General features: G+C 47.4%; 1 protein-coding gene across 9 annotated transcripts in view; it reads right to left on the minus strand.

Moving 5' to 3' along the window:
* Positions 1-1,651: 1,651 nt before the first annotated feature.
* Positions 1,652-16,514, minus strand: part of ARHGEF12 (Rho guanine nucleotide exchange factor 12) — a 202,364-nt gene continuing 187,501 nt past the window's right edge. For all 9 annotated transcript variants that reach the window (XM_036430246.2, XM_036430241.2, XM_045578816.1 and 6 more), the window contains 8 exons: positions 15,369-15,456; positions 14,592-14,678; positions 14,378-14,457; positions 13,651-13,884; positions 9,786-10,253; positions 6,764-7,065; positions 5,818-5,887; positions 1,652-5,428 (listed from right to left, as the gene is read on the minus strand). In XM_036430246.2, the coding sequence (XP_036286139.1) occupies positions 5,418-5,428; positions 5,818-5,887; positions 6,764-7,065; positions 9,786-10,253; positions 13,651-13,884; positions 14,378-14,457; positions 14,592-14,678; positions 15,369-15,456 (1,340 nt within the window). In that variant the 3' untranslated portion in view covers positions 1,652-5,417. The remainder of the gene's footprint in view (positions 5,429-5,817; positions 5,888-6,763; positions 7,066-9,785; positions 10,254-13,650; positions 13,885-14,377; positions 14,458-14,591; positions 14,679-15,368; positions 15,457-16,514) is intronic.

Below are 16,514 nucleotides of genomic sequence, written 5' to 3' on the forward strand. Positions count from 1 at the left end.
CATTGGTTGCCTCCCACACTCGGCCCAATCAAAGCAGGAATTGTGTCCTTCACAGGAATGGAACCAGTCTCTTCAGTCCCAGGGCCAATGCTCTAACCACTGAGCAACATGCTTGGGCTGCAGATAGACTTTTATCTGTGACCTGCTGCTTGCCTCATGTCCCAACACCATTTATTATAGAATGCACATTTCTTCTACTGACCTGAGGAGACATGCTTATCATACAAAATTTATCTTTGGATTTGGGTTGATTACTACACCTATTCTGTTCCATTAACGTGTCTATTTAGCCTGGCCAGTGTAACTCAGTGGTGGAGTGTCGACCTAGGAACCAGGAGGTCATGGTTTTGATTCTCAACCAGGGCACATGCCCAGGTTGTGGGCTTGATCCCCAGTAGGCAGCTGATTGATGATTCTCTCTCATTGATGTTTCTATATCTCTATTCCTCTCCCTAAAAAGCAATAAATCATATCTATTTTGAAATGTGTCTGCTGGGAAGCGGTACCCTCCTGAACCCTGTCTAGAGGAGGTGATCACGAAAAGGGGTCCAACTGGAACCAGGATGCCACGGAGGAAACTGGTCCTGAGGAAGCGCTGCCTTGGAAACAGCGGGAGAAAGTGCTCACGGACTCCAGCTGGCTGCAGTGCACTCCCCCCCAGGCACTCCCTCTGGCTCTCAAACACTCGCTGGCACTCCCTGTACCCCCCACACTGCCTGCACCAGGACGGAGACATCTCATCCAGGTCTTCCTTCCCCACTGACCCAAGACCCCTCAAAAGGTGTATGGGAAGGGGATAAGTAATTTGTCTCCAGCTCTCTCCTCACCTCTTAGCCAAACATCTGCTCTGCCTCTCACATACTGGTCTCAAGGCAGAATGGAAATGTTGCTTCAGGTCTACCACGTTCTTCCTCAGGCCCCCCTCAACTCCTTAATGGCTGATTCAACCAGGATAGGCAATCTGCCTCCAGCTCTCTCCTCATCCCTCACCCCAGGATTCCCTCACATTACAGATGACATATATGGATAGATGCCAAGAATACAGATCCCTAGTATAAAGGGCTCATGATGGATAACTGAGCTCAAATTTAGAACAACAACAATAGGAAAAAAAAAAAAAAGGCAAACCAGAGCTTCATGTCCATTTGTACACAAGGGTTTCTAATACAAATCTTAATTCAGAGGAGAAACTTGCAAGCTTTCTCCTACATTGAACTGACTGATAGAGACATGTAGACTGAGCAAGGAAGAGAAGGCAAGACCAGAACAGAACACAATGGGAACAGAGCAGAGTGGCCCCAAGGGAATTCACTCAGGTCAGCCTGACCCTAGCCCAGCCATGATGCTTCACACTTCAGCAGCAGCACAGCAGATCTGCTCCCACATGCTGCTCCTGTAGCAACACTGACCTGCTCAGCAGCCATGCCGTCACCCCAGATGCTGAGCTAGCCCAGCTGCTGGTGTCCTAGTGGAAGTTTACACATCGAAGGTCACTGGCCAGCCTCACTAGTGAAGACCTCTAGTAGGAGGGAGATGTTTGTTGTCCCTGCCAGTAACATCAATGGAGGCCTCCTTTGCACACAAACTTTTCTGAAACTTGTATGAGACACATTAAAAAAAAAACAACACGCAAATAAAGTCACACATTTGGTTCCTTTAGGCATATTTAATATTTGAACTCTCATTTTCTGTTTTCCCAGACCCCAGAAAAGATAAAGTTTTTAGCTGACCAGTATTTTGTTCCAGAAACATACAGCCTTATCAGCTAATTCATAAAAGAGCTATTTTACAAAGGTACATCTGGATAATTAGAACAATAAAGCCTTTTGGGTATTTCAAAATATGAGTAAAAAATACATGATTATTAATAGTCTTTTTGAAGATAGTTGCCGTTTTTACAAAGTGATTTCTATTAAAGAGCACAAGACTGTGTTTGTGAACGAGGGAAGGGTTCTGGCAGGAAGAGGTGTGTTACCCACCACCCAGGGGGCACGTTCCAGGGGGCTGTGCAGCCCAGCCGCGCAGGTGCGGCCCTGGAAGGGCAGGCAGAGCTTCCTTCTAGGAGGTTCATTTCCCAAACCAGCTTATCATCAAACTGGCAGGACCAGTGCAGAAGGCATAGGAATGAAGTAAAGGAACTCTTTTCTTTAACAATTTTGCAGAACATTTTGAAAAGGGGTTGAAAAATCAGAAACACAATTTACAAAACAAAAATTGTCCTATAGAGACAGAGGGGATGGAGGCCCTGCTCCTGGTCTGCTGTAGGCCCTCGTACTCGGTTCTCAACGGGCCTTGGTGCCCTCCAGGGAGAACTGCTGGCAGAGCCTAGCAGCTCAGTGACACACCACTGCTTTCAGAGGCGCTTCCGCCCCAAGTGCAGAAGCTCCCGCCGCACTTACCAACGCCAAGAAAAAAGGGTACAAAAGAAAGAAAACCCAGAGAACATATTTCTTTAGCTTCTGAAAATAAAAGATTCTCCTCCTCCACGATCACATTAGTTCCCCTCACCCCTCCAAAATAAAAACTCTTTCCCCTCTGTGTCTAAACGTGTTTATTATACTGCATGGGAGGTGTATTTCATAAAACAGCCCGGCAGTTGAGTGTCGACCCAAGTACCAGGAGGTCAGGGCCTATGCCCAGGTTGTGGGCTCAATCCCTAGTAGGGAAAGTGCCTGAGGAAGCTGATCAATGTTTCTCACTGATATTTCTCTTTCTCTACTCCCCCCCCCCCCCTTCCCCTCTTTAAAAATCAGTAAAAAACTTATGAAATGTGACTCCCATGCAGTGTAGTTTCAAAAAGCCAAGTCAGGCAGCCCAGGGGAGCTGATACCAAGGTACACATACGTCGCTTCTCGGGCAGTGGTCGCACTTTAGAGCACCCGAGAGCCCAGTGGGTGTCTGGCTAACTGTCCTCTCCTACTTCATGAGCCTCAGGAGGGAGCACAGGCCGCAGCTGCTCCCACCGGAGCCAGCTCTCTGCTCCTGGAAAGCACTCTGGCCCCTTCTCACCCCCCCCCCCCTCCGGCCCGGGCCTGTCCGTGTGGAACTGCTTCTAATCTCCTCACTGAGAAAGTGACTGATGGTAACTGAACTGTTTCCGCTCGAGGGCAGGATGCAGTCCATCAGCCTGAAAGGCAGGTCTAACGGTCCAGGAAAGCAGACGTGATGAGAACGGCCAGTATACAGTGGGAGGTGTGGGAGGCCAGGCTGCAGAAGGGGAGGAAAGTTAGTGGGGAAGACAGAAAGAACACTCAAAACGTGGGATCTTTGCAAAATCAGACTTCATTTGGGGGCTTTGTTTGAAAATCTAGACACACATTTATTTGGAAGCACTAGAGCTGTGGTCCAAGCATTTTCCTCGTTAGCTCTGTTACTGTTCCAAGGAAAGGTTAAACTGCAGGAAAGAAAAGCAAACAGTTGCCAAGGACCAGGTATTGGCTGAGCCAGAGGAGAAATGAGAATGCTGCTACCCCAGCAAGCTTCCTCCGTGCGTGCCAGTGGAGGACCAGGGCCTGGTGTCTGCGGTGAGACCAGTTCTCGGTACCTTTCTCCTGATGCCTGCCGCGGGCGGGCGGAGGGCCAGCCACGCAGGGAACCTGAGCTGAGGGAGCGCCATGCAGCTATCTAGTTGCTACTCGCTTCTCTTAAGTGATCAGAAGGTTCAAGCTCCACTTATATATTAGCTTCTGCTTCTAAAATTTAAATCCCACTCTGATTTAATTTATACTTGATCTATGACCAAAAATAATTATAATTTATAAACGAGGGTCCAGCAATACAGCTGTTCTTACAGCTGTTCAGTTTACTAAAAACAGAGGTCAGTTTTGAAAAGACGGAGACCGGAGCTGACAGCGGTGAACTGGCTGTGTGGTGCTCGTCACAGAGCTGGAACCCTCCTGTGTGTGATGAGTGTGCGTGTGACTGGGCTGCAGGGGGAGAAGGACACATTGGAGACCCCCCCCCCCCCGCGCCGCCAGGGGGCACTGCTGGAGGACGAGAGCAGCGGGTGAACTCCTTGCATATGTACAGAATTCTGAAATTTGACAAATAATTTCCTTTTAGTTGGCAAAACTACTCCAAAACATACATACCTGATGCACAAAGGAATCACAGAAGACCATGGAACTAAAGGAGCCTCGAGCCACTGCTCTGGTCCTCTGTCCTCTGTGGGGTGCTGTCAACACTGCTGGCCATCCTGGGCCAGCGTCCCCCCGCTCACTGGCAGGGCCAGTGCGCTCGGCCTGCATCCATGAGGCAGCAGGCAGGCACCAGTGGGGAGAAGAGCCAGAGGGAGCAGGTCCAGGCAGCTCTGCTCCCTGCCCTCCTCCACTCCTCTCGGCTCTCCTTTCCACTCAGCCCTTTGGCACCATCCGTGCAAACGTCAGTCAAACCTCCAGGCACTGAAGTGTCACTGGCCACAGGGGCAGCAGTGCCTGTGCCTAGTGCAGCCACTTCAACTCAGGAGGGACTCCCTGCAGACCTTCCCAAACGCCTTCAGCTGCTGCCACCCCGCCCTCCACAGACCCCACCCCTGCCATCTGAGGCATCTCCACTTGTTTTGCTTTTATTTCCTGCTCAATCTGCAGGAGCAATTGTACACACGTGCTGAAGTCCAATGTATAATTATAAAAATGAAACATATTAAGAAAAACAAATTTATAGTCAAGAAAACGAAATTTGCTTTCCTTTCCCTCCCAAATCCCAACCCTCAACCGAGAAGAAAGCGCCCATTCCCAAGTGGCTGCCCTGGGGCACACGAGGCTCGAGGCTCGGGTTCCTGCGATCCCAGAGGGAGGGCAGTGCTGGCCTGGAGCAGAGCGGGGAGCCCTGGCTCTGCCCCCGGGAAGCACAGGGCACAGGTCGCCTCTGCCTCGAGGCCAGATGGGAGCAGCCCCGGGCAGCAGAGGCTGTGATACAGGAGAAGGCTGGCTGCTCCCCAGGCTGCTCTCTCCTCTCCGCCCGGCCTCCTGCCACCTGCTCCTGAGCTCTCCGCCTCAGGAGCCACTGGTTTTTGGTGAACTAAATATAAAGGGACAAAGTCTCACTACTTAATTAAAACACAGCAAAAGAGAAATTAAAATGTGCTTTCAAATGTGGAATGAAGTCAAATAAATACATCTGATTTTCTCCTTTTCTTAAGTCTAAATAAAACGTCATACCCCACACACCCAGAGCTCTATGCATTTGGTTTTTGTTCTGAATCCAAATGGACTCCTGGTCGTGAGGCGCAGAGTGTGGAGCAGAGGCTCCCTCGCGGACAGCAGGCAGCTGCTGACTGGGAAGGACGGTCCTCTCTGGGCCGGGGGCAGGCCAGCCCCGAAGCTTTCCAGGCAGACCCTCTGCCACTCTCTCTCTGCTCACACTAGGGCCAGGATGTGCTGATGCTCAAACTCCAACCACCTCCAGGACGCGCAGCTCTAGCTGTTATCTAGAAGAATAAGGACATCATGGGTCAAAGTAAGAAGAAAGGGCACATGGGCATCTGGAGACCACCGTGAGCTCTGAGGCCGGGGTCCGCCTCTGCTTCTGGACCAGAACAGCCTCATCCAGAGCCAATGGCATAGACTGCTGTGCTGAGCTCAGCACCACCTGCAGCCATGGAGTCCAAGAGAGACTGGGAGGGCCAGGTGAGGAGCCACCCGCAGGCGGCCCCTGGGCACTGGATCAGCAGCCCTCCCTCTGCCTCCCGCTGTGCAAAGGGGAGAGGGGTGATCTTTGATGTTTGAAAACGTTTTAAAATATTTATTTATGCATGCATTTCATGTATTTGTTCAGGCAGGATAATTCCAGAGTCTGGAATATGCAGCTTTCACATACCTGAGTGTTTGTCTGTGAGGGCTGACCCAGCCAGCCTTTGGCAAATAATGGTGTAACTTTCCTCCACCTTCTGTAAAATAAAAGCATCAGTTTTTCATTTGAACATCATAAAAACATATTTTTGAAAATAAGAAAAATGTTTTTTAATTACAGGTATGCTTCCAAATTGCAACATAAACATAATTAAAATTTTGTTAGTGGAGGGAAACTTGTAAATTTCACTCCTTTTGCCCTTTTCCATCTTGAATGAGGGACGTAACATTTCCCCCGTGAGAAGAAAGCAGAGGAGAGCAGCTGGGAGGCCCCTCAGGGAGAGCCACCCGGCACACGCCTCTCAAGTGCCCATCGGCAGGCCAGGACGCTGCGTGTGAACAAGGCAAACACGTCCCCAGAGCCCCTCTGCCCGGCCAGTGGGAGCCGCGGGCAGCCGCGGGGCTGCAGACGTAAACGCCAATAAAGAAAGCTCTTTCCTCAGAAGCCCACGGCAGTCAGGCTGACCAGGGCCAGGACAGAGGTGACACGGACACTCAGTTCACCAAGCCCCCACACTGCGCTGACTCACAACAGCCACAGGGCCAACTCATCCCCACAGCACCAGGCGAACACGTCCCGGCCTCCACTCCAAGGATACAAACCCTTTATCCAGCTCTCTGTTCCCGCCTCGCAAGGCGGTCAGCCAGTCCCCTCACACACATCCGCGCCTCACGCCTAGAAGCCCGTGCAAACACAGCTCCCAGGGCTCCAGTGCTTCCTGTCACTGTGCTTTGTAACCAGATAAACAATGCTGATCTCTGCCTCTTCCCAGGCCTTTTCATGGACAATGGTCAAAGAAAACACACATTTAGAACGCAACAAGTTTGCTGACACCAGTGTTTCAATCACTCTGCATTCCCTGCTGGCCCACGTGCTGCCTCCCACCGAGTCCTGAGGGGCCGGGCCCAGGTACCTTTAAGTGCTCCAGGGCAGCCTCTATCTTGTGGATGCACTCCAGGACCTGACTCGGGGAGTCTGCACATGCGAAGGGGCTCTGGATCTCCAAGCAGGCCCCCTCCAGAGCTCCCCAGCGCTGCGGGGTGAATGGTGACACCGCCCCATCAGGAAGAGCCTTCTGGGAAGAGGGCCGCTGTTGCTGGGCAGGGTCCGTGGTGGGGAGGACCGTTCCGGAATGCGGGGGGAGCCAGACGGCACCCTCCTCATCGGTGGAGCTCTCCTGCACAGCTTCATAGCCAGCGAGGATCAAATAGTTTCCTACAGACAGAGACAGGGCTGTGAGACTGGAGGGCCACCCACGTGTCAGGAAACGGGGCGGTTGAAATGGTGACAGCTTTAAAGCGATTAAAGACTGTCAATTCGGGAAAGCCATTAATTTCCGAATCCCCATATTTAAAGCACAACTTAATGTTCTTCCTTTGGTTCCAGGGACACTTAGCAAACTTTCATGGTACTTTCTGAATAATTCATAGGAGTTAGCATTTGAAAAGTTAAAAGCTGAAAACTACAATGTTCCTCTACAATCTTGCCACCACTACATGCTCCTCCCCCATCTCCCACCATTTTTCTCCCTGTACCCTACTTACTCCTCAACCCCGAGCTGGAGCTCGCTGCATAGCTGTGCCTCCTCTAGCTGGGACTCTGTCCCAGACACCTGAGCTGCTTCCAGGGTCTTGGCTCTGACGCAGCCTCAGCAGAGGCCTCTCCCCTGGTCACTTGCCTTCCCCTTACTCTGTGACCCTTAGTCTGACTCACTTTCCTGTGAAGACTTCTTCTCACTCTATTTATTTGCTTACTTATTTATCACTAGTGGCCCAGTGCATTGATTCGTGCACACTGAACGGAAATTAATTAGAAGAAATGTTTTAAGATCACTATTCACCTATTCTCTAAAATAGAAGCGTCGGAAATGAAAGAAAATTAGTAAAATGTATATGAAAATCTACATTAATAAAAGAAAAACAACAAATTGACCATCCGTCCCCTACACCCACCAGCCAGGAGCAAGTATGCAAATTAACCCAACAAAGATGGCGGTTAGCACAGAAGGAAGTCAAGTGCTGCAGAAGGGAGAAACTAGCAGCAGAGAAGGGAGGGAGTGAGGCAGCGGAGACGGGAGTGAAGCCCGCTCTTTTCTCTGCTTCATTCTGGCTGCAGGAAGCCCTATTCTTGCAGGAATCTTCCTGCAAAGGGTCTCTAGTAATATATAAGTTGATTAATTAATAACATGATAATACAACAAAGACATGATATAAAAACAACAAAAACATGATATATAAATAACTTTCATCATAACAATGGCTAATAAATGGATTAAATTTATTCTAATATCTCTCTGTATACCACATTAAGAGTGAAAACACTTTCAGAGAGCTTGACTAATTTCCTTTGTGATGAAGTATTTACAATTTTAATGTTACACACTCTTTGAACTCGAGAGAAAGCAACATAAAATGACCATGTCCGAAAACGCTTTCTGGTAGAAATATTCCAACTCTGTCTAAAGTTTGTCCTTGTGATTTATTAACAGTCATCGCAAATGCTAGCATCACGGGAAACTGTCTTCGAATTAATTTAAATGGGAGGCCAGTGTCAGATGGGGACAAATCAGTTCTTGGAATCAGAACAACCTCTCCCCCTGCAGATCCTGTTAGTAAGTACTTCAGCTTCGATAATGTTAGGTCAAAATCTTGTGATAATAGATCTAGTGCCATTACAAAGACCCCATTCACTTATTAAGATCTCTCAGTAGCATGAATGATTGCACCCACTTTCAATTTTAATTTATGACAAGGAAGAATTTGATAGAAAAATTTTCCTTTCAGAATCATCCATTGAATAAGTGGAATCATCACTCAAACAGGTGTGGAAATCTACATCGAGTATTTCCAAAATTTCTTCATTTTAGTTTATGAACATGCTCATTTCTAGGTCAAAGAATCGCATGTTGAGATATAGTTTAAATATTAGCTATAGATATGCTATTTCCAAAGGTAGCTTCAATAATAGATGTTACAAATCATTTCACAGGGGATTTCAATAATACCCATTCAGAGAGTTTTACATGTATCACGCGTGCGTGAGTCAACATTTATTTTGAATTGCCAGTGTGCGTCATGTATACTGGCCAGTCGGTTGGTCAGAAGGTCAGACAGATGGTCAGTTGGTCACTTAGCCTTTTATTATTTTATTTTTTTAAATATATTTTTATTGGTTTCAGAGTGTAAGAGAGGGGTAGAGAGAGAAACATCAATGATTAGAGAGAATCATTGATTGGATGCCTCCTACATGTCCCCCACTAGAGATTGAGCCCGGAACCCGGGCATGTGCCCCTGACCAGAATTAAACCCAAGACCCTCCAGTCCACAGACCGATGCTCTATCCACTGAGCCAAACCAGTAAGAGAGCCTTTTATATACATACTAGAGGCCTGGTGCATGACATTTGTGCACTTGGGGGTGGGCGGGTCCTTCAGTTTGGCCTGTGCCCTTTCGCAGTTCAGGAGTCCTTGAAGGATGTCAACAGTCAGACCTCCTTAACCGCGGAGGTGGAAGAGGCTCCTGCCACTGCTGCTGCACTTGCCAGCCATCAGCCCGACTTCTGGCTGAGCGCCACTCCCCCTATGGGAGTGCACTGATCACCAGGGGCAGCTCCTGCATTAAGTGTCTCAGGGGCACATCATAGTGACCGGTCGTTCTGCCATTCAGTTAATTCTATTATATAGGATAGATTATATAATAGAATTGACTGAACTAGCACCCCAACTAGCACCTAAACTTCAGGAGAAGAGTTGACTTTTATTTATTCAATGCTCTATCTCCAAGCACTAGAGTAGATTCAAGAATTATTTAGTGTGATAAAGAATAAGTAACACACACACACACACACACACAATGCTTGCAAACCCAAACACCATCTGTTTCACCACACAGGACAGTAACAGCAATCAACATCAAAGTGTCGATGTGAGAACTTGCCTGAGATGTGTACGTTAATGTCCTTCTCTTCCTGTTTAACTGCTCCCTCACCTTCGGATGGATTATCATCACTGTGTAGTTCCTGGGCATCAAAAAAGTGCTCCCCACTCTCATCAAGACCGCCTTCTGGCTCTGCAGGAGGAGCCTCCAGGGGCACAGGGGTGTGGCCCGTCACTGCACTGCTACCTGCCTGGCCCTGCTGGAATGCCAGGACCGCAGGATCCCGAGGAGCAGGAGAGTCTGCTAAGGCCGGTGGACTGCTGCATGCTGAAAGGCTATCTGCTCCAGCTCTCAAGGGCATCTGTCTTTCACCGCGACAGGCCTTCATCATTTCAAAGTTCTGGGTTCCACTGTCTGCCTGCACCCAGGGGAAGGCTGTCCGGTATCTTGAAAAATGTGGCCAATCTTCCTGAGTGCTCTTCTCAGCCGGACTCAGCTTTTGTGCCAGCAACTGCTTCAACAAGCCCACTGCAAGATTGAGGGGCAAGGGAAAGGCATATTCACACTGAAATCTCAGACTGAAACCAAAACTAAGTAGTGCCATTAGCATTGTCTAAAAGTAAGCACCTTTTTAGTAGCATAGAGTCAAATGTTAACTTCATATAATTATTTTTATTTTTTGAAATAAAGCAATATAATATTAAACTAGACTAGGAAAATCTAGAGATTTGTAATGGGAGGTGCTCCTACTTAGAAATGCTAAGTAACTAATACCATGTCCTCTTCTATTTTTTCTTTCATATACTAGTAACTGGAATAAGACCCAAAGATGCTGAGAAACTTTGGTAAGCTAGACAACAAAAACTCCAAAAGTTCTGTTTTTCCAGAAGCAGACACTATACACATAGGCATTATTTTTTCTAATTTTATTAAATACAAAGAATATTTATTTAATCATTTACTAGAGGCCTGGTGCACGGATTTGTCCATTGGTGGGGTCCCTTGGCCTGGCTTGCGGGGACTGCGCGGAAACCAGCTCTGACATTCCCTGAGGGGTCCCGCATTGCGAGAGGGTGCAAGCCAGGCTAAAGGACCCCAACAGTACATGAGGGAGGGACCGTGGGAGGTTGGCTGGATGGGGAGGGATTGTGGGGGGACTCCAGGGCGTGTCTGCCCCATCTCACCCAGTCCTGATTGGTCAGACCTTAGCAGCAAGCTAACCTACCAGTAGGAGCATTTGCCCCCTGGTGGTCAGTGCTCGGCATCATAGTGACTGGTCGAAGGGTCAACCAGTCGGACACTTAGCATATTAGGCTTTTATCATACAGGACCAGTGGCTCGGTGCATAAAATTGGTGTACTCTGGGATAGGGGCATCTCTCAGCCTGATCTGTGCCCTGACACAGTGATAAATTGCCCCAAAGAGGTAGGCCCGCCCACCCATCCAGGGCTCCTCAATGAATTTCCTCAAAGAGAGAGGCTGGAGCTGAGGGAGGCCTGCGATTTCTGGGCTGGGCCGCAGCGGAGGCCTGCAGACCCCCAGAGCAGGTGCATGGAGGCCTTCGGACCTCCTCGTGCCTGCGGACCTGTCCTCAAGTCCACCGCAGAGAGGCTCTCTGTCACCTGTGGAGCCCAGGTGCAGGCGTGCGGAGAGGCCTCTCTGTCACCTGTGGAGCCCAGGTGCAGGCGTGCGGAGAGGCCTCTCTGTCACCTGTGGAGCCCAGGTGCAGGCGTGCGGAGAGGCCTCTCTGTCACCTGTGGAGCCCAGGTGCAGGCGTGCGGAGAGGCCTCTCTGCCGTGGCCCTGCCCCTGTCCTGACACTGCAAGTCCCCGCCCACTCGTGCCTACTGCACACACAGTAAGGACTGCTGCCCAATCCTTACTGTGATGGTGTCCCAACCAATTTGCATATTACCCTAGTGTTAGGATAGACTAGAGGCCAGTGCACAAATTTGTGCATGGGTGGGGTCCAGCCAGCCCACCAAGATAAGGGCCATTCGGGCCGGGCTGGCCAGGGGGAAGAGCCACAGGAAGTTGGCAGGTCTTCCCCGCCCCCTGGTCGAACTCTGGTCGAACTCCCGGTTGAGGAGACAATTTGGGTATTACCCTTTTATTATACAGGATAATAACCTAAAGGCTTTCCTTAAGTAGTAAAGAAGAAAATAAACTTCCCTATAAAAATATTTAATTCTAATGATTTATCAGTGTGTATAATTTCAAAAGGGAATAGTAATTAGTTGTTGTTTTTTTAAATGACCTTATTCATGGCATAGCTTTCTTAGGTTGTTAAAAAAAAAAAAAAAAAAAAGAAGCAATATATTAGAATAGGCAAATGTATGCTATAAGGCCCCTCATACAATGACAGTTACTGGGACAAGTTTGGTCAAACCATCAGAAATCTTTATAGTACTTATAAATGCCTAACCACTAGGTGTATACCTGAAATTAATATAATATTGAATGTAAAATATAACTGAAAAAACGTTTTTTTAAAGAAGTCATTATCAGTGTTCATTCGGGAGAATGTAAGTTAATCAGGTATGAATAAGCCAGACCAACGCCCCACGTGCAGCTCTGGCTTAGTCTCTACCTTCTGTTAGTTCCCAGAGGCTGAGGCCTGACCTTGTAGTGCCATTAGCACTTCCTAAAAGTAAGCATCTTTTTAGTAACATAAAGTCAAAGTGTTAATTTCATATAATTACTTTTATATGAAATTAACATTTTGCTTTCACTTCCCAAGAGATGCTCTGAATGCCTGTAGCTGTGATGCTCACAGCCACCTCCCTCCCTGCACCTCCCAAGTCCCAGCCTGAAACTGCAACTCCTGCTTCCTCTAAATGCTTTGCTATTCATTGTCTTAAACTCAGTATGTTTTACAATTACGCCCACAACCTCTGTCAAACTAAAAAAGGGGGAAGAGTGTGAAAGTGGGAGTGGTGGTCCTTTTTTACTTTTTATCTGATAAAAACACTAAAATTATCTCTATTTCCTTCCCTTTGTCCTCACATCCAAACAGGTCAATTGCTTTAAATATCTGTTGACTCCTCCCTTTATATTTATTCCTCTGACACCTTTCTAGTTCTAACCCTTTACGCTCAAGTCCACACTACTACAATAGTCTAAACAGTAAGTGTACCGTTCTAAGCCTCTTTTCATTAAATCCTTTCACAGATCTCAAATTTCATTAGTCATAACCTTAAAAACTTCAAATGGATCTCTATAGTTAGAGCCATTATTCTCAGCCTTTTCCCCAACCCCCATTGCTCCTGAGAGAGGAAGCACTCTCCCACTGACAGTGATTATCAGCGGCTGGAGAAGAGGGGCAGCTAAGAGTGGCAAGGCCCGCCCACGCTCCTGGGTAAGTGCACAGTGTGCCTGTGTGTGAGGATGGGACAATTGCCACAGGGAATCAGAGTAATTGGCAGTTTGGAAAAGCCCTCTGAGCACTGTGTTGTGCCATCCGCCAAGTTCAGGAGGCTCAGTCTAATGTCTAAGGCTCCAGCAGGTGGGCTGCACTCTCCTCTGCCCCCTTGCAGCCCGCCTCGCCTCCCACAGCTCCAGTGCACGCAGGCTCACCCTCAAGTTTCCCCTCATTGTGCTTTCAGTGCCATCGTATTCTTGATGAATAACTTATACTCTTCTAAATACCTATCAGAGTTTTATCCATCCTTGAAGGCTTTAATCACCTCTCATTTTCTGTTGCCTCCCTGCCCTTGTCCCCCTGACCAGGTCACTTTGGACATCCCTGTATGTTTAGTACTTAAAAAGATGGGCAATGTTTCAATTATCTTCCCAACTAGACTGTAAAATTCTTCCAAGAAAAAGTCTGTTTATACTTCTTTGGATTCTCCCTAAATGACTGTGTAGTACATTATACAGCTCTGGTACTTACTAAGAGTCTGTGTTAACTTAGGAATAAAGCTTACAGTTCCTCAGTGCGTCCAACGCCCACCGCTCTTCCGAGACAGGCAAGTGTAAGTCTGGGATTGTGATGTGATTATTTACTCCTGCTTCCTTGACAGCTCCCTCTGCATGCTGTTCCTGTGCAAACCGCCTCTCGGCCACAGAGAGTTCGTCAGCCTCTGCTTTCCCAGAAGTGCCCAGTGTATGAGACTGAGGTTTTGATGATATTAAGGGAGATTCTAATCCCAAATCTCTGTCTGTTAAATGAAACAGGAAAAGGAAAACATATTTTTCAATATTTAACAGGTAGCATTTAGGAAACACTTGGAAAAAATTATCATATGAACTACTGAGATTGTCTATTAAATAAAATACACAGTCAGAGCAGTGTTACAATGGCCCACAGAAGGCTCACAAGCAAAGTTTGTTAAAATGAAAAACTGACACCCAAACTGACGCCTAAAACAAAAAGTGTTAAAGTTTATATTTTTATTGATTTCAGAGAGGAAGGGAGAGGGAGAGAGAAACATCAATGACGAGAGAGAATCATGGATCAGCTGCCTCCTGCATGCCCCACACTGAGGATCGAGCCTGCAACCCAGGCATGTGCCCTCACTGGAATCAAACCGTGACCTCCTGGTTCATAGGTTGATGCTCATCCACTGAGCCACACGGCCGGACGGTTTCTGTGCATTTTAATAAGCAACATGTGGACTACATTCTTCCAAGGAAACTAGCAGGTGGGTTTACCTGGACTCTGCAGATCAGCAGAGGACATGCCTTGATGCTCCGCTTTTAACTTGGGAGGCTTGCCATCCTCACTGTCTCCTCTGCAGAAGAAAGAAGACAATCTTTAGACGTCACAGGCGCCTACATAACACGCAACAAAAATGCAAACATTACCTACTCCTCTTCCAACCAAAAGAAAACAAAGACATCCTTAGTCAGGCCCAGGCACACTCACTCGCCAGGTGGTGACTGTGGCAGGGGGATTGGCTTTGTGGACGGCTCCTTCACCGATGCGGCCATCCGACAGATTAGGTCCTGCCAGCTGTGGGGTTTTCACAAGAATCCCACATAAAAAAGGGGGAGGAAAAAGAGAAGGCCTTTAAATACACTGAGAACACAAAAATAAAAACAAAATAAAACAAACATAACCAGAAACCAAAACCAACCAGAAACTCTACTTTTGACAGAGATGACATTTATGTTGACTACTGCTATTAAGCAGAGATTATAACTGTGCACTTTAAGAAAAAACCTTAACAATATAATGAACACACTGCCCATTAAAACGCTTCCTATGACCCCTCTGCATTTTTTTCTTTAGAAAATATACTTTCAGTAGGACAGAATCAAAATAAGGATCATCAATATAAAAAGTAACACCTTCTTAGAAGAACATCTAAAAGAATAGAGAGGAATTGCTTGATTTTTGATTTTCAAAGTTGTCCTGCAGAAACAATGTTCTGTTTGTGAAAGATTATAGTCAGGACATTGAAAACATCAGAGCACCATGGGGTAGATTATAGTCAGGACATTGGAAACATCAGAGCGCAAAGGGTAAAGGGGGCCAAGTACATGGTGATGGAGATTGACTTTGAGTAGTAAACACACAATGCGACATATAGACAATGTATCACAGAATTATACACTTGAAACCTATATAATTTCATTAGCTAATGTCACCCCAATAGATTTAATTTAAAAAGTTACAGAAACAGCGATGTTTAATACGTACACAGTCTTTTCCGAAACTGTCTGTGCCACCAGCTCATAGATTTGGGCTCCATTGTCTGACATGGAAATGACGAAAAAAGCTTTGTTATCTAGAAAAAAAGAAAAGAAAAAAATGACCCACAGAGGCCATTTTTAGGGCCCTGGTATTATTTTGCATCTTAGTCCAGCTAAAGGTTACATGTGTTCACTTTGTAAACATGTGTTTGCTTTGTAAAAATTCACCAAGTTACACACTTAAACTTTATACAACAGGCTGTGTAGTCTAGTGTGTTTTTTAACTGCTACAAACCAAAGATTATAAAAACTAGCACTGATTCCACAGTAACTCAATATAAATAAAAAGTCTAAGTGCCTAAATTTACCCTGTCATCATGGAACTAACGAGTTTTAAAAGGGATCTCATTGTCAGTATCATTAATATACTAGTGGTCTGGTGCACGAAATTCATGCATGGAGGGGGTGGTTCCCTCAGCCCAGCCTGCACCCTCTCCAATTGGAGACCCCTTGGGGGATGTCTGACTGCTGGTTTAGGCCCAATCCCAAACTGGCAGTCAGATATCCCTCTCTCAACCTGGGACCACTGGCTCCTAACTGCTCACCTGCCTGCCTGATTGCTCCTAACTACCTCTACCTGCCTGCCTGATTGCCCCCAACTGCCCTCCTCTGCCCCCAACTACCCTCTCTTGCTGGCCTGGTTGTCCCCAACTGCCCTCCCGTTAGCCAGGTTGCCCCCAACTTCCCTTCCCTGCAAGCCTGATCTCACCCACAACTGCCCTAGTCTGCTGGATTTGGTTCTGATTGGTCAGTTTCTATGCTAGTCAGTGTCAAAGCTCCGCCTCGTAGGCAGCCATTGGTTCCTCACACTTCACCCAGATTTGGTTCTGATTGGTCAGTTTCTATGCCAGTCAGCGTCTCTGGGCCTTTCAACAGGGCCTGATCAGAAAGACAGGGCTGATCAGCAGCCCCAGTGGAGGCCTAAAGAGAAATGGAGGTGAGGCTGCTGGCCAGACTGGGAGACAGTGAGGCAAGTACTGATCAAAAGCTGCCACAGAGGCAATGGATCATTTCCTGCTTCTCTCTTCAGGCCTCTCTCTGGCTCTAATTCGAAGCCCACTCAGCAGTCAGTGCTGGGACACCCTGCAGGACT

The sequence above is a fragment of the Pipistrellus kuhlii genome, unplaced genomic scaffold (assembly GCF_014108245.1).
Source record: "Pipistrellus kuhlii isolate mPipKuh1 unplaced genomic scaffold, mPipKuh1.p scaffold_m20_p_104, whole genome shotgun sequence".
NCBI classification, from domain to species: Eukaryota; Metazoa; Chordata; class Mammalia; order Chiroptera; family Vespertilionidae; genus Pipistrellus; species Pipistrellus kuhlii.